Below are 26,057 nucleotides of genomic sequence, written 5' to 3' on the forward strand. Positions count from 1 at the left end.
ACTCCCAACTCATCATCAGACAGGTCCGGGGGGAGTGTTGCTGCAACAACCCCCAGCTCGCAGCTTACCTCATTTATGTGAAGAGGCTGGAGAAGGACTTCGATGTGCTGGAACTGCAACATGTTCCACGCGAAGGCAACACAGCAGCTGATGCACTCTCCGCGAGCGCATCGACTCAGGCACCCGTGCCGGAGGGCGTCTTCCGAAGACGTCTGCTGAAGCCTTCCGCCCAGCCTGCCAACCTAGGCGAAGGGGGTCGGACTAGCACCTCGAAGCTGGCGGTCCCGGCGGCGCTCCATCCGTGGTGCCCGCCAAGGGTCGTGTGCTCCCTTGAGGGACCCGGAGACCTCAGGGAGCCACGCCCAGCTTCTCAGGAAGGTCCCGATGCATGGATCTCTAAGGTCCGGGACTACCTGAAAGATAATTACCTTCCTGAAGATCAAGCATCCGCTGAGCGCATTGTCCGGATGGCTAAGCGATACACGGTGGTAGAAGGGGATCTCTATCGCCGTGGCGCCAACGGCGTCCTCATGCGGTGCATCACCCAGGAAGAGGGCCGCGACTTGCTTGCGGAGATCCATGGAGGCGAGTGCGGAAGTCATTCTTCATCCCGCACGCTGGTTGGTAAAGCTTTCCGGCATGGCTTTTACTGGCCGACAGCGCTCCAGGATGCAGCTGAGTTGGTAAGGTCCTGCAAAGCGTGTCAGTTCCACGCAAAGCAAATACACACTCCAGCTCAGGCTCTGCAGATGATTCCTCCCTCTTGGCCCTTTGCGGTGTGGGGGTTGGATATCTTGGGACCTTTCCCTAGGGCCGTTGGCGGGTACCGGTACCTCTATGTTGCCATTGACAAATTCACTAAGTGGCCGGAGGCAACCCCAGTGGTCAATATCACCAAGGCGTCAGCAACTGCTTTTCTCAGGTCAATTGTGTGCCGGTTCGGGGTCCCGAACCGCGTCATCACAGACAATGGGACCCAGTTCACGAGCCAGTACTTCCAGGAGTACTGTGAGGATATGGGCATTCAGCTCTGTTTCGCCTCAGTGGCGCACCCCAGAAGTAATGGCCAGGTTGAGCGGGCCAACGCTGAGATCCTCAGAGGGCTCAAGATCCGGACCGCCAGGCCGCCCTCGTCCAGGGTCGGCATCGACGCCAGGACCGTCGAACGCAGAGCCTGGTCCTCGCACAGGGCCTTCACCCCGCTCGGGAGGACCAGGGACTCTGGAACGAACACCTCGCCGGTCATCGCCCGGATCGCCGCCTCCAGCTCCGCCCGGGTGAAGTCGCCGCCGGGCCCCCGCGCGATCCTGCAGCAGTCGTTTAGCCCCGTGTACACGTAGGCCATCCGGGACCGATGCTGCAGGGGGGCGATTCGCCGCTTCAGGAAGTCGCCCAGCACCATCATGGAAGTCAGGCCGCTCCTTGCCAGCTTCTTGATCCGGTTCAGGACTGGGTCGAGCTCTACCGGTATTGTCGGCCTGGCCTTCCAGGTGCTCCGGTCGCTCTGGGGGCCCCCTTCCGGCAGTTCTAGGCGGTCGTGGGGGTCGGTCACCGCAATGACCCAACCTTCACGCCAGTCCTCCCACTTGGAGCTGGAGAAGGCGGCGATGTAGGCGCCCGACATCCCGTGCCGGAGTTGGAAGTAGTAAGCGCCGATCTCGCCGCGCTTCTTCCCGGTCCCGACCAGGGAGTAGAAGTGCTTGAAGATGGTGGTGCAGGGGCGCACCCCCACGAACATCTCCATGAAATGGGCGAAGACCGCCACGAGGAGAACGGAGTGGGGGGTGAGATGATGAAGTTGGAGGCCGAACTCCTCCAGGAGCAGGAGGAAGAAGGAGGAGATCGGAGGAACCAACCCGCACATAATGTACGAGTTGAAGAGGACGAACTCCCCCGCGGCAAGCTCGCGGAGGGGGACCTCGCCGGCCTTGACCTTCCCGACATTCACCGGCGCAGTCCACCCTAGAAGGCGTCGCACCGCGTCCAGCTGATCCTGGGTCTGGAAGCGACGCGGGAAAGGAAGTGAAGCCATGGAAATTGTTGGGGTGGATCGCGAAGGAGCAAGGTAGAGAGAGGTGCCGGGCGCAAGGAAGCTGATCGCGGAAAAGGATGCGGAGACGAAGGGGCGCTACGGCGTCTGTTGTTGGCGAGAGCGAAAAGGTAGCCGTTCCCTTCGGCGCATACCTTTTATGCAAAAGACTGCTCCTCCCTTTGTGTCCCGCGGCGACCGAGGGGAAGCCGAGCGGTCGCCAGCGCCGCCTTCCCCTACCCTCACACTCAATGACCGGTGGGCTCGGGTCCACCAGTCATTGGCGCGGGCGCTGGAGGATCGTGGGAAAGGCGGAATCTGAACCGCCCGAGCCGCGCGGCGGGTTCGAATGAGACAAAAATCTGAACCGTCTGACGCGCTCGATGCGCGCGGAGGACGGGTCCCTCGGGGTTCCCGCTACGGGCGAAAGGACATCCGTGCCCTCGCCTGGCGGGAACGAGCTGTACACCCGGCGCGACGCTGGGATTTGGCCCCACCTGCGGGTTCATCCCTCTCCCGAGGTGGGCCCGGGGGCCTCTGTCGGTACATACAGATAGGGGTACCTCCTGCTAGGGTATCCAGGCCCTGGGACTTCTCATAATCCACGCTCCCCCTCGCCTCTGGGCCACGTGGCATACGGCCTCCGGGCCTGACTGCTGGGACCACGGTCTCCGGACCCTCCCCGAGCTCCGTGAGGTCCGGGGCCTTTGCACACCCACGTGGGCAGGAGAGCTCTCGGGTAATCCCTGCGGACCCGGCCTCCCCTGGGAGGTCCGGGGCCGCCACGTGTGATGGCCAGACCATCACAGGTCAGCCCGCTCCGACCGACCACGGGGGCCCCGGACCCCTCTTTCCCCCGGAAAGGGTCCGGTGCCGCCATATGCTGCCCGGCGGGAGGAGCGGGGCTGACCCCGCCGCGTGCCTGCGGCCGGAGGCCCCTTACGGGTCGCCTCTCCACCTACCAGCATTCAATGCGGTAGGTAAGTTGGGCGCGCCAAGGTCAAAAGGTGCGGCCTGCCACTGACACACGGGGCAGGTAAGCTGACACCACGGTAAGCCCGCCTGATCTGAAGGCGGCGCGTCGTATCACCGCGCACAGTGCGCGGACTGTGTGCAGTCCCGTCACGGCGCTGCGCGTGTGATGATGGTCTGTAATAGGCGTGCTAAGGCTTGCGATGTAACAGTGCGCATGACGCGAGCCAGCGCTGGCTCGCCCCCTGACTGGAGGTTCCATCCCAACAGTGACAGCACGGTTTCACTGTAGGGCAACGCTGGCACCGAACACTGTACAAGACAAGGCTGTACACGGCCGTATCCTGACTGTGGATACGCACATCAACTTCCCGATCGAGAGGACTACGGAGAGGAGCTCGAGGAGATGACCTCCATATCTCTCGTAGAACAAGCTCCTGTAGGCCGGACCCACATGTCGGGGTCCCGCTCAATGTGAGCACTCCCCTTGGACTATAAAAGGGAGAATGCACTCGATAGAACACGGGATCAGAAACACTCACACTAGGGATCCCAGGTTCCAGGTTACACGAACACAAGCTGCATGCTGGGCTCCATCCAGGCTTCTTCAAGCAATACAACTCCAAAGTGGACGTAGGGTATTACGCTCCGGCGGCCCGAACCACTCTAATTCTCTGTGTCCTTCCTGCGTTCATCTGTTCACCGATCGAGCGCTCCTAAGTCTCCTCCAAACCCATCCTTAACTAGGATTAGGCGGGTGCTTTCCGCCACCCGGCTGGAGAATTCCTCCGACAATGGCTGATCTCGAAAAACAATTCCATAAGTACTTCTTCGCTGGTGTTCACGAGATGAGGCTCACCGACCTGACGGCTGTCAAGCAGAGGAACAATGAACCAGTTCCTGACTTCATTCAAAGATTCAGGGACGTCAGAAGCCGGTGCTACAGCTTGTCTCTCAGCGATAGCCAAGTAGCTGAATTGGCTTTTCAGGGACTCTTGCCACACATCAAGGAGCGATTTTCTTCACAGGAGTTTGAGAGCCTAAGTCACCTTATGTAGAGGCTATCAAATAGTGACGTCCGTACTCAAGATCCTAGGAGGAGCCCGTTCCACAAGAAGGTCACTTTCATTGAAGATTCCTCCAACTCTGAAGACGAGGCTAAGATCGGCTTGGCAGAATGGACCAGAAACAAAAAGCCGGTTTCATGCTCGTTTGCCAAGAAAGACACAGAGAAGTACGGGTTTGACATGATAAAGGCCGATAAGATCTTTGACCTGCTGTTGCAAGAAGGGTAGATCAAGTTGTCTCCCAATCATAAAATCCCATCGACAGATGAGCTAAAAAATCACAAGTATTGCAAGTGGCACAATACTGTGTCCCACAAGACCAACGAGTGTAAGGCATTCCGTTAGCAAATCCAGTCGGCTATCAAGCAAGGGAGGATCAAGTTTGAAAGACCTACAAAGCCGATGATGATTGACGGACACTGTTTTCCTGCTAACATGGTGGAAGTTAAAAGCTAGGACGTCAAAGTTAAATCGAAAGTGTTGACTTCAACGGGCCAAGAAGTCAGGAGATGTAGACCCCAAGATGCAGATATCGGCTGACGAGTTAAAAAGTCAGAGCCGATATGACCAAAGGCAGAGTTCCAGAAGGCCTCGCAGGACTGTCACATCGCGGATGCTGTTGAACAAGTACCAGCGTCGGCAAGATAGGGAAAGACATCGTAGAGAGGAGAGGAGCCAACACGATGAGGACCACTGGCGGTGCTCCTTCTTCCTTTTCTGCTGGAACGAATAAGACTGCCATCCTTTGAAGACTATGCTTAGTACAATGGATTCCGCGAAGATTTCCGTTCATCCAAGAGATAGTGTCACGACGACAGGAGCCGTTGGCCAATCAGCGGAGACAGGCGCGAGGGGAAACGCGTTCCTGTTCATGATTAGCTGGGAGGCAGAGTTGGAGTTCAGGATCGGCTGGAGGACGAGGCCAACGATCTAGTTCCAGATGAGGGACCCTTGAACCGAGAAATCGAGCACGAGCGCAACTATCGTTACGATCCTGAGACTTATCTGCAATGGTGCCCCGGAGGATTGTCCAGGTCTCATAAGAGGAGGATTCAAAGGTTGCACCACTAGGAACGGGAAGAAGAGCACGCCCATGAAGAGAAGCAAGTGAAGTCCCAGGTGTGGCGCTGTTAGCGGCCGATTTCCATGATGTTTACCATCAATATTTCTCCGAATTTCATGCTTATAAGGCCAAGATCATGCCAAAATTATTTATCCTAATGAGTTCTGTAAGTTTTGTTGCATATTTAATCTCAGGAGCTCACTGTGCAAAAGTTGGCCAATTTGGAAGAAATCCCGGGGGAGGCCGGCCGGCCTGGCACTGTGGCCTTTTAAGCTCAAAATTCACCTGCATGTTTACAAATACAAGTCAAGCAATCCTGACCGGCACATCATCGAGCAAAATATCCGACGGTCGAATGGCTTGAGCTATGGATTGATGGGCCCACAACCAACATCTACCCTAGTCTTCAAGCTCCGAACAGCCTCCCTGAGTAACATGCACGCGTTGATCAACAAGGCGGTGCAATGGAGGGCTGAGAGGAGCCAGAGCTAGACCGGTCGGCCTCTAATTGTCGAGCCTCAAACCGACGCGACCATTATCGACCTCAGGAGAAGATCAGGAGCATCCACGAGAAGGGCGGTGACACGCGGCAACATTCCTAGGCCGGCCGGCCTTGGAGCGCCACGTGCCCCCCTTCGCGTGGAAGTTATACAACTGCCGTACCTACGTGGAAGCTAAGCATATGTCCAAGTATCGACTTTGAAGAGCTATAAATAGCTACCCATACCTCCACTCTCAACACACCATTCTTGGAGAGAAGTTGAGTTATTGGTTTAGCCACTCTACCTTAGTGTAGAATACGGAGAGAATGAGGTGAGAGCCAAGCTAGGAGAGGAGCCGGGTTCCCTCGGTCCTACGCCGACTCTGTAGCCACCTCAGAGGAATAAAGCATATTCAAGTAAATTACTTGTTTATCTTCAATGTCTCGCTAGTTCTTCTCTTACTTTGAGTAATTTGTTTATTTACTTTCATTGATCTGCGGGATCCCTTGTCTGCGTGGTTAGCAAGTTCTATCCATTTAGGGTTTCTTCTAGCCTTAACGTGAGGCGGAAGTCAGTGACTCGATAGTTTAGGCATGGTGCTTAGACTTGGTTAGTTACCTTGGGTTGTATTCCACCCCACGGAACAGTGTGGTAGACGGCAGGTGGTGACAGCCCTGTCCGTCCCTCGTAGTCCACCACATTTGGGTATTTTTATAGCAGTAGTAGCAGGTCGCCATTGGACCCCCCTCTCACCCCTTTTTTAATTCCTTCCTCTTCCAGCCGCCGAAGCAGGTCAGGCTAGTAGATAGCAAGTTATCTGGGTAACGAGTTGGCTAACTGAAGTTAAGCCCTGTACCCTCTTTCATTTTCTTCCCTGGTGGGTCCGATTGAATAGTTCTTGGTCTGGCCGCGCTTATCGTTCCTTGGATTCGATATCCCATGTAAACTCCCTGGTGAAAGCTACAATGGTATTCGTGCGCTTGCGATTTGTTCGTATAGGCTAGGAAGTACCAACAAGCTTTCTGGCGCCGTTGCCGGGGATCGGTAGCAACACTAGTTTTAGCCGTACATTTTTCCATAACCTTTCCACACACCACATGGAGTTTACTCCTAGCTATCCGGCGGTTCCATCTCGCGAGTATTTGGAACCGCCTCCATCTTGCCACCCCATATTATCTAATGGCTATGAGATCCGTTCGAGTCTCATAGCCATGGTTCGCGCACTGTCCTTTTCTACAAGGAAGGACAAATGTCGATATGCTCACCTGCAGGAATTCGAGGACAATTTCTCTCTTCTCACCATATCTGGTATGAATCAAAACACCCTACGGTGCATGTCGGTGTTGTACCACCACGCCCACCGAGGGATACCACCAAGGTGGTGAGTTTGTAGGTAGGGTGTCATCAAGATTAGGAACTCGAACGTGCAAGAAACACAAAGTTTAGACAGGTTCAGACCACCGAGAGCATAATACCATACTTCCACGTCTTTGTCGAGTGGATCAAGAAGGTAGTCATTGTAGTCGTCTGGCTGGACCCGCTCTAGGCCTTCACAGTCCTCACCGGCGTGAATCATGAACACTTCTCGATTAGGGGCGAAGCGTTTGGCGCTTCGCACCACGTAGCCCTCGTCTTCGTCACCGGAAGGAAGGAGAGGTCTGCCTTCTTGAAAAGGGAGTTCGCTGGATGTGGTAATGGATCATGGTGGACTTGATTTGAGAAACCTGGAGGGTGTCATACCATTCCGATGCTCAAACCTGCCTGACCAATCTGATCCCTTACCAAGCCCCGGAGGTTACTTATTATAGGTGCCACATGAGCAGCCAAATTCGAGTGGTTGTCGGAAACAGTAGCCCCCCGATGCATGGTGGCTTTTCCTTCTTTGAGTGGTAATAGATAATCCAAATCCTCTCCCAATGCGGAGAGGGTCTTGGGTTGAACCGCCTCAGACCAAACTGGACATGGCTTGGGGGTTTCAAGTTTGCCGATGGAGAGAGTGTGCGTTGCGCAAAAACTAGGCGGCAAAGCGTAGCTTTAATCTATGGGTGATTTGTTGATGAAGCCGACTAGTCAGAGCTGATTCCGACTAGTTGTTGACCGTGCGGAGCTAGTCACCAAGTGATACCCTGAGTCTACCCACATGGATTGATGGGCCCACATGCAGCGTCTACCCTGGTCTTCAAGCTTCGAACCACCTCCCTGAGTAACAAGGCGGTGCAACGGAGGGCTAAGAGGAGCCAGAGACAGGCCGGCCAGCCTTGACCAAGCCGGGCGGCCTCTAACTGTCGAGCCTCAAACCGACGCAACCACTACTAGCCTCAGGAGAAGATCAGGAGTGTCCACGAGAAGGGCGATGACACGCGACAACATTCCTAGGCCAGCTGGTCTGGCCCTGCAGCGCCACGTGCCCCCCCCCTCGCGTGGAAGTTACACAACCGCCGTACCTATGTGGAAGCTAAGCACATGTCCAAGTACCAACCTTGAAGAGCTATAAATAGCTGCCCATACCTCCACTCTCAACAAACCATTCTTAGAGAGAAGTTGAGTTCTTGGTTTAGCCACTCTATCTTAGTGTAGAATAGGGAGAGAGTGAGCTGAGAGCTTGGGTGAGAGCCAAGCTAGGATAGGAGCCGGGTTCCCTCGGTCTTACTCCGACTTTGTAGCCACCTCGAAGGAATAAAGCTTATTCAAGTAAGTTCCTCGTTTATCTTTAGTGTCTCGCTAGTTCTTCTCTTACTTTCAGTAATTTGTTTATTTATTTTTGTTGATCTGCGGGATCCCTTGTCTGCATGGTTAGCAAGTTCTATCCATTTGGAATTTCTTGTAGCCTTAACGTGAGGCATTTGGGATTTCTTGTAGCCTTAACATGAGGCGGAAGTCAGTGACTCATAGTTTAGGCATGGTGCTTAGACTTGGTTAGTTACCATGGGTTGTGTTCCACCCCACGGAACAGTGTGGTAGGCGGCAGGTGGTGACAGCCCTATCCGTCCCTCGTAGTCCACCATATTTGTATGTTTTCATAGCAGTAGTAGCAGGTTGCTATTGGACTCCCCTCTCACCCCCTTTTGAAGTCCTTACTCTTCCAGCCACCGAAACAGATCAAGCTAGTAGATAGCAAGTTATCTGGATAACAAGTTGGCTAACTGTAGTTAAGCACTCTACCCTCTTACCGCTTCTTCCCTGGTGGGTCCGGTTGAATAGTTTTAGGTCTGGTCACGCTTATCGTTCCTTGGATTCTATATCCCAGGTTAACTCGCTGATGAAAGCTACATCGGTATACCGTACGCTTGCGGATTAGTTTGTATAGGTCAAGGAGTGCCAACAGGCGCGTCAAGCAAAAGGCCGATGAGTCTGCTCCATCAGCATCGGTTAATATGGTCTTCATCTTGCTGATGGAATTCAAAACTTCAGCCGATGATGAGGGAGTGGAAGAGCAGGCGATGGCGCAGTTAACGCTGGATCCAGTAAGCCTAGCATGTCCAAAACACGAAGAAAAATTGACAATCCAAATGGCTAATGGGAGATTAATCGGCTAATCAATAGTCGATATGCTTCTACGACATGTACGTGGACGCATGCAAATAGTTGGCTGGTTGTTACGCATCCGACATAGAGAGAAAAAGCTCAAGTTCAAGCGGCGGCCTATAAGGATACAAGAAGCCGATAGCAGCCGATGATCGGCCAATGGTCCGCTTATGGTGGAACTGATGATTATTATTGAGCAGCAGGGACTGACGATCATAAGATTACATTGCTGCCGATGCCGGTATGATGAGAGAAACTTTATTTCTTACTTTAAAATATTTGGGAGTTTTATCTTGCGAAAATAAAAATAGCTTAGCTCCTCAATGATATGATAAATCCTTGCCAGAGCCATATGTCAACACATCTTTGAAAACCTTATACATATGCTACTTATTTTTGTATTGAGTGTTGTCAAATTGTTTGTGACCCTTGCGAGATTCATTTCATGCTTTTAAGATCAGGATCACATACACTCCACATATGGTTTCATTGCTAAGTATTCTAGACTTTAACTACCGGGCGCATCGCTATGGTTTTATCTAGATTCACCTACTCGGCTACTCATATGCTGACTTCTACATTGGAAATTACGCAAAAACATACCTCCTATCCACACAAAAATACTCCATCCCTTTGACATGACTCTTCATATTCATCATGCAAAAAGATATGGGCTATGAAAAAAAATATATCCATGCTCAAAAGCATGGGAAGAAATAAAAAGAAAAGAAAAAGAAAGATAGCACATATCCCATAATAAAAAGATAGTCATGCAAAAAAGGAGGTCGAGTTCTATTTAGAAAATTTCCACATACATGCACATCTTGATCATATTGTATGACCTGTTTTCTCCACTGGATCCGGTTTTTGACTTTGCAATATATGCGGAACAAGCGTGCTTCCTTTTACTTCCCTACTTTGAGCTCCAAAAAAGCCTTATTAGAGGTAGGAAGAAAAGAGGCAACGCAATGCCTTCGTGAGGAATCATATACATTGAGCGATATGAGAGAATCATCTGAGGAGCAAAGTTTTGTTTTGGTTTAAAAATCTTCAAAAGACCCAAGTTATTTAGCATGAAGAGTAGGTTTGACTTGATTCTTCACATTGGATTTAAAAATTGTAATAAAGAAGCTTGAAGAGGATCATTGGCTATGAAAAGGCTGTACCAAAAAAAATTCGCCACGGTCTCCAGTTCGCTACGGTCTTTATCTATCAGGTGCTCTAGGCTTTGACTATCAGGCGCATCGCTGTGGTTTCATCTAGATCAATCTACCAGTTATTGAGGTCTCATGGCTGTCATACTGGAAGCGTCAGCCAGTTCATCAGGAAATATGATTCTGGTAAGAAACTTGAAAAAAGACATCGGCTATGAAGGAGGAGTGCTAGAAAAGTCACGGTGTTAAGTCCATGAAGTAATTAAGCAGATTGAGGCATTGGATTTACAAAGTTTCGAAGCATGAAGCCTTCATATTCCGAAACTAGGGGGCTTGTGTTGACACCGGATTTTATAATCTGAAGTATGGAGATCATTGGCTATTAGCGTGCATCGGCAGGGATCACATGCGACGAGCGGGCTTGCATGCCGATGATTCACAAGTTTGATTTGTCCAGAGAGCGTTGGGCTTTAATGCTTATGCGGAGTCCAGGAGGTTTATTTAAATATTGGCTTCTTCACGCACAAGTCGGACAGAAAGCTTCGTTAGCAAGGACTCTACATAAGGAAAATTAGATCCATGTATCTTAATATTCCTTTTAGATTTTCTTGTTAGGCAAGTCTAGAGTCATTAGTCCAGGGTATAAATATGTACACTCGGGGTCATTTTAAAATATCTCTTGATCAATACAATACAATTTATCTTTTCAATTTACCTTTTCGGCTCTCACGTCAAATCCTAGGAGTATGAGTAATGTAGCTACTCGGTGTCTTCTTCGGTGAACAGGGCTGCATCGTCTTGACCTTTAGTTCACTTGCAAGCATAGACATTCTCAGATGCTCTAGACTTTGATCACCGGCGCATCTTTGTAATCCCGTCTAGCTTATCTACCAGTTATCGGTTCTCATCATATCTCGTAAGGCTGCATCGTTTAATCTCTTTCTATATATGGTAGAATCATATTTATGATGCTTGATTAATCTTGCATCGGCTGATATTCGTCAAATCTATCGTCTCGTTGTTTAGCTTACTTTAATTAGCTTTTATCCTGTTGAAATAGACCATAGATCATTCAACGGCCTGTTGCATCTTAATCTCGGCTACCTCTCAAGTACTGTTGGGATCAAATTTGATAGATCCATCGGCCTGTGAAGTTTAGATTAACCACCTACTGCCAGCATTTCTAGATTGCAACTACCGGACGCATCGTTGTAGTTTCATCTATAAATACTTGTGGTAACGTTAGTTTAAGTTTCATCGGCTTATGGCCCTAGTCATAGTGTAGCGAGAGCTCAACGACGCTCCATATTCTATCGGCTTTCTAGCTTATAGGTTTCACAGTTTATTATCACCAATTATGTGGATCTGGTTTGGATAGCCGATGAACTGCTCATGCTCATCAGGATATTGGGATCGGTCTTATGGCTGATTATTCACTTATGATGCTTTAATAGTCTGTTGGCTGACATAGCCGGTAGCACGTGCCACGATTGTTTTAGTCATTTACATTACATAACTACATTCAATATCTATTTAGGTATGGTTTTTATTCAAAGAACGCCTATCTATGAAGGCTTCACCACCTATCGCCTGATGTATTTTACGCCTTCTTTATCAATTGCAGGTCAAATTGACTGGTATGTCCGTGGAGTTGAGTAGATCTTCTAGATCCTCGTGTTGGTCAACGCAGGGTCCTTCGTTGTCAGAATTTTGCGTCAACACTAGTAAATTTTGTGAACCGATAACACTGATGATAATGACAAAGCCTTTGCTGATTCAGGCCCATGTGTATGGCGCAGGACCAGAGGCCTAAATCCTTGCCCATTTGTTTCAAATGTTTGCATACTGGGCCTCTGCACAGGCCCAGAGTTTTATCTTCAAAACTGCAGCCCATAGGAGCAGAAGAGAGAACCCCTGGCCATATTATTTTTTGGATTTCAGTTACATGGCCCTTACTGATATTCGTACGGTATGTGAAGAAAATGTTCTGTTAAGTGAATGACATGTGAGATTAAACTATTACATATACACTCTTTTCAGTTTAAGGGGCCATTAGAAATAGAAATGTAATTAACTTCAGATATTTTATATGTAATCACCACTAGTTCAAACGGGCAGTTTCACCGCCGGTTGGTTGGTTGAACACGCTATGTTACAAAATGTTTCAAATACCCAACTAAGGTATTTAGCTATCTATACCCAAAAACAGGCTATAGCGGACTATAGCAGCAGCTAAGAGCTAAGTTGTATATGAAAAAACTTAGCTAAATCTCTCTCAACCAGCTATAGCCGGAGATAGCGGAAGCTATAGCTGGAGATTTAAAATCAAACCTCGGCTACAAGTCATTGTTGCTGGTTGTGGAACTGATACTAGTATCACTGCTGATTGTTCATTGCTGGTTCCAATAATACAGGCGCAGTTCCAGTTTGGAACCACCCGTAGTAGGAAGCTAGATAAGAGGATATAGCTAGCTAGCTATAGGTACGTAGCTGCATAAAAAGCTATATATAGCATTATAGAGTAGTATCTCATTGAGGACACGATGGATGTAAATTGACAAGAGGGACGGATGTGTATGCTACTATATGTTTAGGATGGCGTGTGACAACGGAAGAAGGTAGCTAGGACGTGGCCGGAGGAACAGATCGATTAAACCCGACTACATACTCTTGCCAGCCGACGACGTACATTCTGGTGGTGTAGTGTAGTGGGGCATGCGCTTTCATCAGGTCACGGGTCGAACCAAACAAGAACGAAATCTGACGGAATCGGGCGAGATGCTGATCGATTTCTGTTAATCCAGGGGTCACGCTCATCAACTTGGCACGTCACCAGTTGTCTGCATATATACATATATAGCCACGCGTACGTCCCAAAATAACATTCTCCTAGTCCTAGCATATATTTTAAACAATACAAGCAAGCTAATCAGTGATACGCGTGAATGACCTGCACTGCACCGAGCTATAGCACAACGCCAGCTAGCTTCATCAGCCACGCGCAAGCACGTTGGACAGAACAGATCATCACAGATCAAACCCATGCAAGTCGTCGCCCAACTTGCGTTGCACGAACGACTTCCAACGTCAGAGACAAGGTCACGAGAGGCCGAATTAGGATCTCTGTACGTGCTACTGCGGCTAGCTAGTATACACTCTGGCCTGTCGTAGTCATGCTATGTGACCTGCTTGGATTATTTAGGTCAAAGTTAGCGTCTCTACCTTGTGGTGGCCAGCGCGGAAACAATTCCTACTCTCAGTTTCCGTTTCACATGACTACATACTAACATACATGAGCTAGCTAGCTAGTGTCACCCCTGACGATGTAACCTTCTTGAAATCAATAAAACTTCTCATTTTGGAAAAAGTGAGCTAATATCTCTACTACACTCTACATGATGATCTGTACTAGTTGCATTAATTATTGTCTATATAGATGGCTGATTATTCTTTTTTTAAAGAAAAATGGCTGATTATTCCAATATAATTATTGATCCTTTTGCAGCCCTCTGCATACACGTATATCATCATTATCCGGTGTGGGTGCCCAGGCAGGTAGGTAATAAGCTTCCAGTTTCACTCAAAGCCAGGGAACAAGTTGCGATAACGCTGCGGCTCTCTTCTTAAGTCTCTGGAAGTATATGCAAACATGTAGTCGCACTTGTAGATATGATTAGACTTTGAGCGCAGCATGGACGACGATACAACTTCCATTTATTTTTTTGTTAAACCTGAGTAGCTGCATTTTTTTTTTGTGGCTGATGAGCGATCAGTAATTGGTCGACGTGTCGAGGGTCTTGCAAATCGGTCATGTCGGCAGTGTAGGGTAGCAGCTAGCTAGCTAGCCACTCCTGCACACGCACGTCTGTCCCATACGACGACGAGTAAAACAAAGAAGGAATACACACTAGCTACTACATGTCTGGTGCATGGGCTTCATTCTTGGGCGTAACATTGTTGACCGCGAGTAAGGAGATCGATCGTGCTGCCGGCCGGAGCCAAGAGCATTTTGACCTCTTGCTTGGTAAATCGCTAGGTAGGTATACGACTTTCTGTTCGACAATATAATCAGAGTAATTAAGTACTACCCCGCACATGTGCATCTACATATTTCCAAATAGCACTCTAGCTAATACTGTTAGTTTGTTTCTGCAAACTGTTTTGATAATTTTCAGTATCTAATTAAACTAAACATGCCGGGTATTACATCAAAAATTACTATGCAGTAAAATTGATAACATGACCATTTTTTTTCAAAAAACTTAACAGTTTCTTTATTTGCAGTTTTCTTTTATTACCATATCTGCAAGGGTTCATTTAGTTTTACTGCAGGTTCTTCTGGACATGAGCCATCCATTTGGACGGTTGACACAGACTAAATTGGGCACTATGGTTTAGTTGAACCTCAATGTGCAAATTTCAACAATATTCTAAGTTCTAACGGACAACGTGTACTGGCTAGCTAGTAGGCCGCTATATTGGCCTATTCATAGTTAGTAGCTCACACATTATTCTATCTTAAATCATTCCATCGTCTACACAAATTTGAAACATATGATTCTCTTCTTCCTGTAATAAGTACTCAATAGAGACGATTCGTTTGCCTTAGCCTTGTGTTATTTTAAAGTAGTAGTACAAATTAAGATGATGGATCTGGACTTCCTTGTTAAAGAGTTGATATCGACATGACATGGTAACTACTATATTCATATCACATATAGTCCAACATAAACTTCAAAACCATTACGTGTGCATGGTTCAGCGTTATATGCCACAGCTAGGTGATAGAGAGGCATATATGCTGTTCTATCAATAATCATATGCTTACACGTCTGCGCACCATTTTCAGAATTTTTTTCTTCAAGTTTCTCGTTCATCATGTTAATTGGATGTATTGCTAGACATGATTTTATAACTGACAGTTCAGTTGACTGATTAAAAAATGTACCAACTTTAACGTTGCATCTATCATAGGTGTAAATCATGTGCATTTTCCTATGAGCCGCATATGACGATGTAGTAATTAAACCTGTCACCAGATCATTGGTGTGATATATAGTAAGCGTCATATCACATATATAGATCTTTTATGTAGCTAGTCATGTTAACTTTGCATCCATATTAACCAGAAAGTGTTAAATAACGTTTTGAAAAGCCCTCACAATCATGTTATGTTGGTGTTCGCTAGGTCACAGTACATACTACTCAGATGTAAGCCAACCTAATAAGCTGCTACTGCGAAAAGGGACAGGAATGGATCTTTTCTGCCTCATTAACCATCAATCAAATTTGTAAATTCACTCACCTTATTATTGAATTTATTAGTATTTACAATTTTTTGTCGTATTCATTAGCAAGTGTTCTTTTTTTTGCTTTAATATGTCAAGGGCGTCTAGTTTGCATCAACTATTCTCAGCACCTCCTTATGTTCATTCCAAGCTCTGTTTATTACACTGCCAATTGGCAGTTTGGCGCCCACACACGATCCATTAATTCATCGCAAATGCAGCTCTCATGCTGGTCATTCTTCATGCTCAAAATAAGTCAAAACTGAAATGGGGTTGAGGCGTATATAATATCACACATGTATGCCATGTCACAGCTCGAGTCGATACAACTTGTATGAACTTTTATTTCACGTATATGAAGTTACAGACAAACATATTGTTTGAATGAACGATTGAGAACGACAATTTGCATGCCATGACTTCTCCCGCGCGATCACTCGAGCTGGAACAGAAGAGAACACATATATGGGAGCATGCAGATGCAAACCAACACATAGACGACTGACGGCATAGGTGCACAAGATTGCAGGCAAGACAGTGGATGGATGATGATCAGATGATGCCTAGACGTACGGTACGTTTCATCAGCCGGTTACTTAAAGGGGGCAGGTGAAGTCTGCCGGGCAGACCTTGCCGCAGTGGTTGAGGAGGAGGCTCAGGTCGATGGGCACATTGAGGTTGATGCCAAGGATGTTGGCCTTGATAGCAGTGCAGAGGCAGACAGCGGCATCCAAGTCAACGAGCCCCTGCAGCAGCGGGCAGCACTGGTCGTTCCCCAAGCTAGGGATGTTGAGCTTCAGGAGGTTCAGCACATTGGCGCACACCTCCAGCTTCAGTGCGTTGATTGGGCAGGAGCCGCCACCGGACGGCGTCGGCACGACCGGCGGGGTGGGAACCACTGGTGGGGTAGGACAGTACGGCGTGCAGCCGTGCACAGCCGCCGCGAAGGCGAGGACAGCCAGGGCGAGGAACAGGGCAAGCTTTGATGGCGCCATTTCTATTAGCTAGCTATAGCTTCAAGTGTGCTATATATGAGCTGCTTGCTATATAGCTAGCCTAGCTTGTGAGTAGTCTGAGCTTGTGTTTGGGATGGTTCTCTTGAGGTGGTGTTTTGGTTGGTATTTATAGCCCGTTTGAGCGAGCAAGCATGTTCGATGTGATGCGTGCGTGGCTGGTCTGGTAAACCCTAAGTGGCTTATTGTCCTGCAAGTTGCATCCATGAAAAAAATATATATAGGTAGTAGCTGGCTGGGGATGAACGGGACAATGGATTCGTGTGGCCGCGATCCGCAAAGGAACGAGCCTTGTCGTTTCACGGGGCAAAATGTTTGGTTGGTTATCTCTAACTACGGAGTATATTAGCTAACGTATTCCGCTCTCCTCAATCATGAAAGCAATTGGTGCTTGTAGCCTAAGAGGGGGAAACGGTGAATTAGGCAATTCTAAAAATTTAACCTATGGCTAAAACTAGATTGCACAAAATATAATCTAGAACACGCTTTCTAGATGTGCAACTATGTTTCCTCTAGTGTGATACTACGCTAAGAAAGTAAAGGAACACAAGTTGCATGAGAAATGTGGAAACGTAAAGAAGGGAATGAGAGGAAGTGTGAGGATTTATCCTGTGGTATCGGCAGGCACTAAGCCACCACTAGTCTATATTGTTGAAGCACTCACTGAAAAGTATTGCTTTTCAGTCACCAAATCTCGTTCGGGGCTCCTCTTAACTTGCCACAAAGACTCAGTCACTAAGGCTCACACCAAATCTCCCGGTCATCTTGACGTCGCCTTTACTATGGAGCTTCCCACAAAGGAGAGGTCTCCTCATCCCCCGCTTTCTTTAGAGTATGGGTGCTTCATACGAACTCCAGCAGCCTCGAATGGCCTAGGGTGAGGCCTTATATAGGCTAGAGATCCACTCCTACCCGTTACATGCTTTTTTTATAAAAAGCTTAAAGCGTCGGTTAAACCGGTCGCTACCGTCGTTTTAATTGGTCACACACAGCCTGCCTGCTAGCCGTTGAACTCCAACTGCCATCTTCTGCTGATGTCATTCCACCAACGCCTTGTACCGACGGGTGTCGGTTCAACCGGTGCTGAAGACCTTCAGGCTTCTCCAACTCCAAATGATTTTGTATCAGTAAACTACCAATGCACCAACGCCTTCTTTTTGACCGTCGGTTCAACCGGTGCCTCTGCATTTCTTCACTTGATCATCATGACACTCGACAGATGCCCCGACGTATTCAACCGATGCTCCGTCGGTTAAACTGGTGCTACTCACTTGATCACGGTAGCATTTCCCCAATGCACCGGCCAGTACAATTTTCATACCGTCGGTTTAAATGGTCGCCCTTTTTCTACTGTCACTTGTCCAAATCATTGCTGCGGTCATTTGTACACCCTAAATATATTCTATCTGTGGGTTTTCGCTTCAACTTAGACACCTTGACAGCGATTTGGATTATTGGATTGGACTCCATCCATAGGATCTAGAAATTCTACAAACTTGAGCTCACAAACTCGTTAATCCCATTGACTATATTGTCACGCAATTATCAAAATCACAACCATGACCTAATGGGCCATGTTCCTTACAAATCCTAAATATAAGTCCACTGAAACATCAGTTTTGTTTACTCGAAATGAAAACAGTGAATGTTATATATTATGGAATGCAAGTTTTTTTCATAAAAACAATAATCTAGAAACAAATAATTTTATGTTGTCACTCTATGTGATTTTCTAATATTGATGATCAAATGTAACCAAAAGGATTGGCTGAGAACATTGCTACATGGATTTGTTTTTGGGTTCGGAAGTGGTATTCATACAGTACGTGGAAAAACCGACCCGTTAAAGCCTATATAGTTATATAGTTACTAGCTATATAAACCCCCATTAGTAATGCAACCTTGATATGCAATTAGTGTCCGGCCTTGAAATATTGAGTGTATGATTTACTAATCTAATTAAGGGGAAAAGCCATTAAGTGTCGTCTAAAGTTCGTTCGCGCTAGAGAATCATCTACAACGGTTTCTCATTTAACACCTCTAACGAACATCCTCACAAAACAATTCTTTCTTCTTCTCTATCGTATTGTGCATCAAAACTAAAATGAATCATTCTCCCCATAAATATTTGTGTCACTATATTGTAGAACATCTCATCTGTATCGGCTCATCCATGTGCCAACCCAAAGCGCATCGGTACCGAAGACATAAACACCGGCAAGTGCACGATGTCCGTATCGGAGCTAGAGAAGGACCGGTACATGTTAATCGGTATCGTTCTTGTGCTGTGATTACGAGGTCTAGCGGTGTTTGGATCCAAGTGCTAATACGGTAATGCTTTAAAATGCTAAAGTTTAGCACCAATTCATCATCCAAACCGAAGTGCTAATAGGTGTGCTAAATTTTAACCAAGACTAAAAAACTAAAAATTTAGTAAAGATACGAGTGTTAATAGATACTAAAGTTTAGCACTTAATTTTAACCCATCCAAACGGACGTTAGTTCAGTTTCCTATCAGATTAAATTCCTCGTACGGCCAACACGAATTTGAAGCGGCAGCATCGGCTATCGATCTCATTATCGATTCTCTGGGAATTGAAGAAGTCCAATCACACGCTTCGACTGGCGTGCCGTGTGAAAATGTTTACTAGCTGATTGGAAGTTGGAGCACACAATTGTGTGTTTTGTGTATACATAATTATATATACATTTGCATTGTGCCCCTTCTGGATTTTTCAGATGACAGTGCCGAGCTCTTGTTAGAGGAACTGATCGAGCTAGCTATTAAAGAATTTGGATTAGGTATGATGCACAGACCCGGCAACCACCACCACGTTGAGGTCCGGTCCCTCTTGCGTTGCACGGGCGGCTGCCAACATTAGAGGCAAGGTCACGAGAGGAGGCCGAGGCATTACGTGCAGCTGCTGCTGCTATCCTATGTGCCGTTTATTTATTTAGGTCAAAGTTATCGTCTCCAGCTTGTGGTGACCAACGAGGAAACAATTCCTACCCTCAGTTTCCGTTTCACACGAGCTAATTAATCTCTATATCTAGCTCTACACATACCAGTAGTGCACCACGATCGTCTGTACTAGTTGCATTTAGATAGCAGAGACAGCTAGCTGATTGTTCCGAAATTCCAGTCGTGTCGTCTTGTAGCTTTCTGCATAACGTATCATCATTTCCTGGTGAGTGCCTAGGCTTGTAAGCTCCCAGTTTCACGCTAAGCCACAGAAAAAAGGTTGTGATGTAAGGCTGTGGCTCTCTCTTCCTCTCTAGATGTGTACTGCATATACATGTAGTTCTAGATCGATTAGACTTTGGATGTGTAATAGGACAATGCAGTGTACATTTTTTTTTGTTATAATCTTGGCTTGCTGCTTTCAATTATTTTTTGTGGCTGATGATCAATCAGTAATGGTCGACGTGTCAAATCTTGCAATTCGGGCATGTCGGCATGCAGCAGCTAGCTACTCCTGAACACGCATGTCTGGCCCATGCGACGCCGAGTAAAACAAAGAAGGAATGCACACACTATACCTGGTGGGCTTCACTCGTCAATTACAAAATTCCGGACAGGACAAAATATTATTGGAATAAAAATTGCCGGACGATATACTTTGGAGATTAATCTGCGGGAACCTAGAGCCTTTTGACCCCTTTGGATGATCGATGCTAGGCGCCTATATGACTTTCTGATCGACATTTTTTTTAAAAAATCACTGCGTTTTTTGTTTGCGGTTTTTCTGCATATATTTACCAAAAAAAAACAAGGCTTTCACTAGTTTGGGTGATTAATTCAATATTTGTTACAAAGTCCATCATCAACAAAAACAATACGAGAAACTTTTGTATGTTTTTTTCTAAAAAAATGCACATGAGTGGTAGGCAGGCCCCGAACAAATGTGGATATCGAATCAAGATCCAAACTGATCCAGCCATCCCTTTGGATGATTACGAAATATTTGGAATGGACTCTAGGATTAATTTGGACTTCGATGGGCAAAGTTCAACATCATACGTACCACCAACTGGCTAGGTACATTGGCTTATCCAGAGTTAGTAGCTTACACATTCTATCTTAATCATTCTATTGGCACACAAATTTGAAACTTATGATTTCGTCTGCTATATCATTATCAGCAGTCAATAAACGACTAATTTGTCTTAGCTTTGTGTGCTATCTTTAAGAGTACCAAAATGTTGACCTGGACTTCCTTGTTAAAGAGTTGATATTGTCATCACATATGGTGGTAACATATATATTCGTATCACATATAGTCCAACATAAACTTCAAAACCATTGCGTGTGGTCCAACCTTATGCCACAGCTAGGTGCTAAAAGCCTAAAAGCAGATGTGCCGTTCTGTCAACCAGATATGCATATACGTCTGTTGGCACAAATTTCAGTAGAACTTTAAGTTTCTCCTTCATCGTTTAATTGGATGGATTAGTAGACATGGTTTATATAACTGGCAGAATGAGTCATAAAAAATACTAACTTTAACGTTGGCGTACAATCACGTGCAGTTGTAACCAATGTGAGAGTAACCGACATTGGACTATACGTGTACGTAGTCATGTTAACGCTCCATCTATGTGTTTACCAAAAAAAAAACGCTGCATCTATGTTAGCCAAAAGAGTTGCACAGAGGACTTCTTCAAAACCCATCATAACCATGTTAAATACATCATTATTGGTGTTCGCTAGGGCTATGCATACCAACCCCTATATATGAAGCAGTACACCCGGAAGAATTATGACAGAGAATGGGAAGACAGATGTGTGCCTCATTAACCATCAAAGTTACCAAGCATTTCATTCAAACTTATAGATTCGCTCACCCTTATTATTGCACTTACAAGTATCTACAATTTCTTGTTATATTGCTTAACCAAAGTGATTTTTTGCTTTAATATTGACTGCTAGTTTGTATCAACTATTCACCGCCGCCTCCGTATTCATGCCAAGCACTGTTTCACGTTGCCAATTGGCTACTTGGTACTACTAAAGAAAGGTTCTTCCAGACTGGCCGCGAATAGGAGACAACATTTATCCAGAGGTGGAAATCCTCTATAGAGGCGGTCGCTTAAGCTGGCCTCATGGAGATACCCCCTATTTACAAAGGTAGTAAATTTAAATTTAAGTGGCCACCTTTAGAAACCACAATTTGTAGAGATAATCATCAGCTTAAGCGATCACATCTGCAAATTAATTTCTGGGGGCAGCTCTTACGACTAGCCCCACTTGTTCTACTGCATAGGCGGTCGGTAAAGTGGGGTTGTCTTAGAAAATGCTTTTTTGTAGTAGAGGCACACACAAGTGATCCCTTAACTCATCACAAATGCAGCTCACACGCCAATCATTCTTCTTGGTCGAAAATAAAAACGAGTTAAGGTGTAAATAATATTGCACATGTAAGCCATATGTTACACCTCGAGTGGGCACAACTTGTATAGACTTTTATTTCACATATTTGAAGTTACAGACATAGGTTTGTATGAACGAGAACAACGTACAGTTTGCATGCCATGAGCTCACCCGAGCGGTAACCCGGACCCGAAGAGAAAGAGACCATATGCATGCATATGCAAACCAACACAAACTTGCAACAAAGGTGCGGTACAAGGAGAGAGGCAGTACTGTATGGATGATGATCAGATGATGGGTGGACGTATCGTATGTTTCATCAACCAGTTACTTAAAGGGGGCAGGTGAAGTCTGCAGGGCAGACCTTGCCACAGTGGTTGAGGAGGAGGCGCAAGTCGATGGGCACGTTGAGGTTGATGCCGAGGATGTTGGCCTTGATGGCGGTGCAGAGGCAGACGGCGGCATCCAGGTCAACAAGCCCCTGTAGCAGCGGGCAGCACTGGTCGTTCCCCAACCCGGGGATGTTGAGTTTCAGCAGGTTCAAAACGTTAGCGCACACCTGCAGCTTCAGCGCGTTGATCGGGCAAGATCCACCACCGGACGGCGTCGGCACGACTGGTGGGGTGGGGACGACTGGCGGCGTAGGGGTAGGACAGTACGGCGCGCAGCCATGCACGTCCGCCGCGAAGGCGAGGACTGTCAGGGCGAGGAACAGGACAAGCTTGGATGGCGCCATTCTATCAGCTAGCTATAGCTTACAAGTGTTATTAGAAGCTAGCTTGCTGAGTAGAATGTGTGTTTGGGATATGGTTCTCTTGGTGTGGTGTTTTGGGTGGTATTTATAGGCGTTTGGGCAAGTATATGCGTTGGTGGGGTGGTCTAGCAAATCATACGTGGCTTCCTGCCCAGCAAGTTGTATGCACGAGAACAAGAAAAAATATACGCTAGTAGTTGACTAGGGATGAAATGAAACAAAGGATTTGCGTGGCCATGAAGGAATGAGCGCGTTTGTCGTTTCACTGGGCAAAGTGTTTGGTTGATTAATTTTTAACTAGGTTCGTTAACGCGTGCCCCCGCTCCCCTTAATCTCAAGTACAAGTCCCATGAAACATTAAAATTTGTCTCTTGACACCTTGATTAGAAATAATACGCAAATATTATTAAAATAGTGAATTTCGTATGTTTTCAAAGTATTGATGGTCGAAACATAAACAAGAGTCTTACCAGCAACAGTGCTAAATGGATTTATATTTGGGATCAGAAGTAGTATATTCAGATTCTGTTGGCTGATTTTGCAGTCCGTACGTGGGAAAACCTACTCATTCAAGCCTAGTCACTAGCTAACGACACACAATTAGTAACACAACTTGATAAGCAGTAAGCCAATAATTCATGGAGGGTAAGAGGATACCACTGATCACATCCTCTGGTTAGTCTTTGGCCACGAAAAATACGATCTCCAATAACCAAAGCAACAAAACGTGCAGCGCCAGGTTGTACTCTAGCTTCATGCTTTATGGGACGAGGGTTCATTAATCACACAAAGGTTTGAAACAAGGCAGAAAAGACGCGGAAAACAAGCAAACACCCCTACCATGCCGATACATAAAAGCTACTACCAATATGGTGTCCATGCAGTCCTCCACTACGTAGATCCAGGGCGGCGTACACGATAAGCTAAGTCGTCGTTAATTTCTTCATTCCTACTGCACTGCATCGCCTCATCGGTATGGGTTTAGTCATGTACTCCTGCGGGCCTGCTGGATGAACACATCTGGAATGGGCCTGAACTGCTGCTTGAGGCCTACCCTAGCCCGTGATACTCAAATTGTTTGGTTCACTAGAAGGCCCAAAGATCGTGTGACCTCCTTGCGGGCCTAAGATTTGGATGGCTTTTAAAGAGAAGCCCAGTAATTCTGCCACCGCCGCGAAAGCCGGCCGAGCCGGACGCCGCCCTCCTTGTGCGACCGGGAGCGATTATACATGCTTCAGGTGATGGTTCACTGAAGAGATCCCCACGATTTAATTAATTACTCCGCCATCACTAAATGTTATTACTTTTTTTATACAAATTTAGTCAAAAAAGTTCGAACTGTTTAACTTATTGAAAAACGAGAATAATTATATTTTTTATAGACGGAGGGAGTAGATGACAAACAGTGTACGAGAAGATGACGCCATTGCTTTGTCCGCCACGGGTCAACAACTTTGCTACCGTGTACGTACGTGCTGCTCACTTCCACCAGACCACCAACGTACTACTTTATTTTCCACATCTATTATATTAATAAGTGAGTGTTAAAATAAAGTCACCACGTTCGCCGAGAGGATTTAGAAATTCTCATGTTAATGAAAAGAAGAATGATTTACACTGTCGGATTTTATGAAGATCTAATGGTCTAAACTTACTTAAGAGTCCCTATCAAATATAATTAATAAAATAGTTAATTTCGGAATTAAAATATTAAGAAAAAAAATAGGACATGACCAAACAGTCCATACTGAATATGATTAGTAAATAGCTAAATTTGAAATTAGAAAATTAAGAAAATTAGCAGTTAACCAAAGAGTCCCTGTGGAATAAGAATAATAATTAGGTGAAATTTTAGGATTTAAAATAGATATAGAAACCCATGGAAAATACATGTGTTATTCAACTCAAGAGTGTAAGAAAAAGGCTCCACGTTCGTCGAGAGGGTCTAGAAATTATGACGTTAATCGAAAAATAGAAGAATATATACCCTTAGATTTTATGAAGATCAAAGGATCTAGACTAGCTCGAAGAGTCCATATTGTATAGGTTAACTCAAAGAGTCCATACGAAAAGAGTCCATACAAATACGACTAAAATATATAAATTTATAATAAAATATAAATCTATAGTGAATCACGTTCCTTGCTTCCTTCAGTTTTTTACCGAGAGGGGCTAGCACTTGATTCCATGACCGGAGTACTAAATAGGTACATCATGCTCCTTGGAATGTGCCAGGTTGTCATATAACTCTAATGAATACAAGTTTACCCAGTAATTATTAGTTTTAAAAGAGGAAAAAAATGACAAATATATATGTGTCAAATCCAGCCATGGAGCATGCTAGATTATTTTTTAGTGAATCATCGCCTCCTTTTGCGTGACACGTCTTCAGTCCATTTATCTAACTCTTTTCGAAGGAGTCTTTAGGGTGAGTTTGGCACGGCTCCCCGCTCCTGATTCTCGCTGAGAATCCAAGGCTCCATGCCAAACAATGTTTTTTGAGGAGCGATTCTACCTGGGAGCAAGGGAATCGATCCCTGTTTTCACACTGAACCCAGGGATCGGATAGAACCCGCTTCCCCGCGCTCTCAGACCGCTTCTCAACCAACGACAATACGGACCTCGCCATCAACTTGCAGACTATTTACCCGCAATTGCCACTGAACAAAACCAGGGCGCCCTTCTCCCCCGCCCGATCCCCCTTCTCCCCCCGTGAGTCGCCCGCACACGCTCAGCAGTTGTCCGCCGCCCCCTACTCCGTCCACCCCCTCCTCTCCCTGAACTCCGGCCGCCGCCCCAGATCCAGCGCGCCGGCGGCCACCTCCACTCCGGCCGCCCCTCTTCGCTGACTTCTGGAGTGTCTCCGCCCCCTTCTGCTCCGCACAGGAACGCCTGAAGCAATGGTGGCTCGCTAGGTTTGGTGGCCGCCCTCCTGTACACCGGCCGCCGCCCCAGATCCGGCCCGCACGCGGGGGGGGGGGGGGGAGCAGGGGGGAGAGGGGGCCAGCGCCGGCGCGGGGGGGGGGAGCAGGGCCAGTGCCGCGCGGGGGGGGGGGGGCGAGCCGGGGGGGGCGGCTGCGCGCGTAGGGGGGGAGAGCAGGGCCAGCACCGGCGCGCGGGGGAGGGGGGGAGGGAGCAGGGGCCGCGTCGTCGCGCGGGGGGGGGGGGGGGAGAGCAGGGCCAGCGCCGCGCGCGCGGGGGAGGGGGGAGAGCAGGGGGGCGGCTGCGCGCGTAGGGGGGAGCAGGGCCAGCGCCGGCGCGCGGGGGAGCGGGGGAGAGCAGGGGGGCGGCTCCGCGCGTAGGGGGGGAGAGCAGGGCCAGCGCCGGCGCGCGGGGGGG

The 26,057-nt window shown here is 47.1% G+C and overlaps 2 protein-coding genes across 2 annotated transcripts; both read right to left on the reverse strand.

The window, feature by feature from the left end:
• Positions 1-15,900: 15,900 nt before the first annotated feature.
• LOC112892960 (cortical cell-delineating protein-like) lies at positions 15,901-16,686 on the reverse strand. The gene has a single exon (XM_025960078.1). It carries the CDS (start codon positions 16,573-16,575, stop codon positions 16,177-16,179), a length of 399 nt encoding a protein of 132 aa, XP_025815863.1. The 5' UTR covers positions 16,576-16,686; the 3' UTR covers positions 15,901-16,176.
• Positions 16,687-22,021: 5,335 nt separating this feature from the next.
• On the reverse strand, positions 22,022-22,764 carry LOC112892624 (cortical cell-delineating protein-like). Its single transcript, XM_025959757.1, has one exon. It carries the CDS (start codon positions 22,698-22,700, stop codon positions 22,296-22,298), a length of 405 nt encoding a protein of 134 aa, XP_025815542.1. The 5' UTR covers positions 22,701-22,764; the 3' UTR covers positions 22,022-22,295.
• Positions 22,765-26,057: the final 3,293 nt, after the last annotated feature.

This window comes from Panicum hallii, chromosome 1 (assembly GCF_002211085.1).
Source record: "Panicum hallii strain FIL2 chromosome 1, PHallii_v3.1, whole genome shotgun sequence".
Classification (NCBI taxonomy): Eukaryota; Viridiplantae; Streptophyta; class Magnoliopsida; order Poales; family Poaceae; genus Panicum; species Panicum hallii.

Excerpts from the sequence above, each read along its gene's own strand:
- LOC112892960 (XM_025960078.1), bottom strand. The coding sequence starts at position 16,575 with ATGGCGCCATCAAAGCTTGCCCTGTTCCTCGCCCTGGCTGTCCTCGCC.
- LOC112892624 (XM_025959757.1), bottom strand. The coding sequence starts at position 22,700 with ATGGCGCCATCCAAGCTTGTCCTGTTCCTCGCCCTGACAGTCCTCGCC.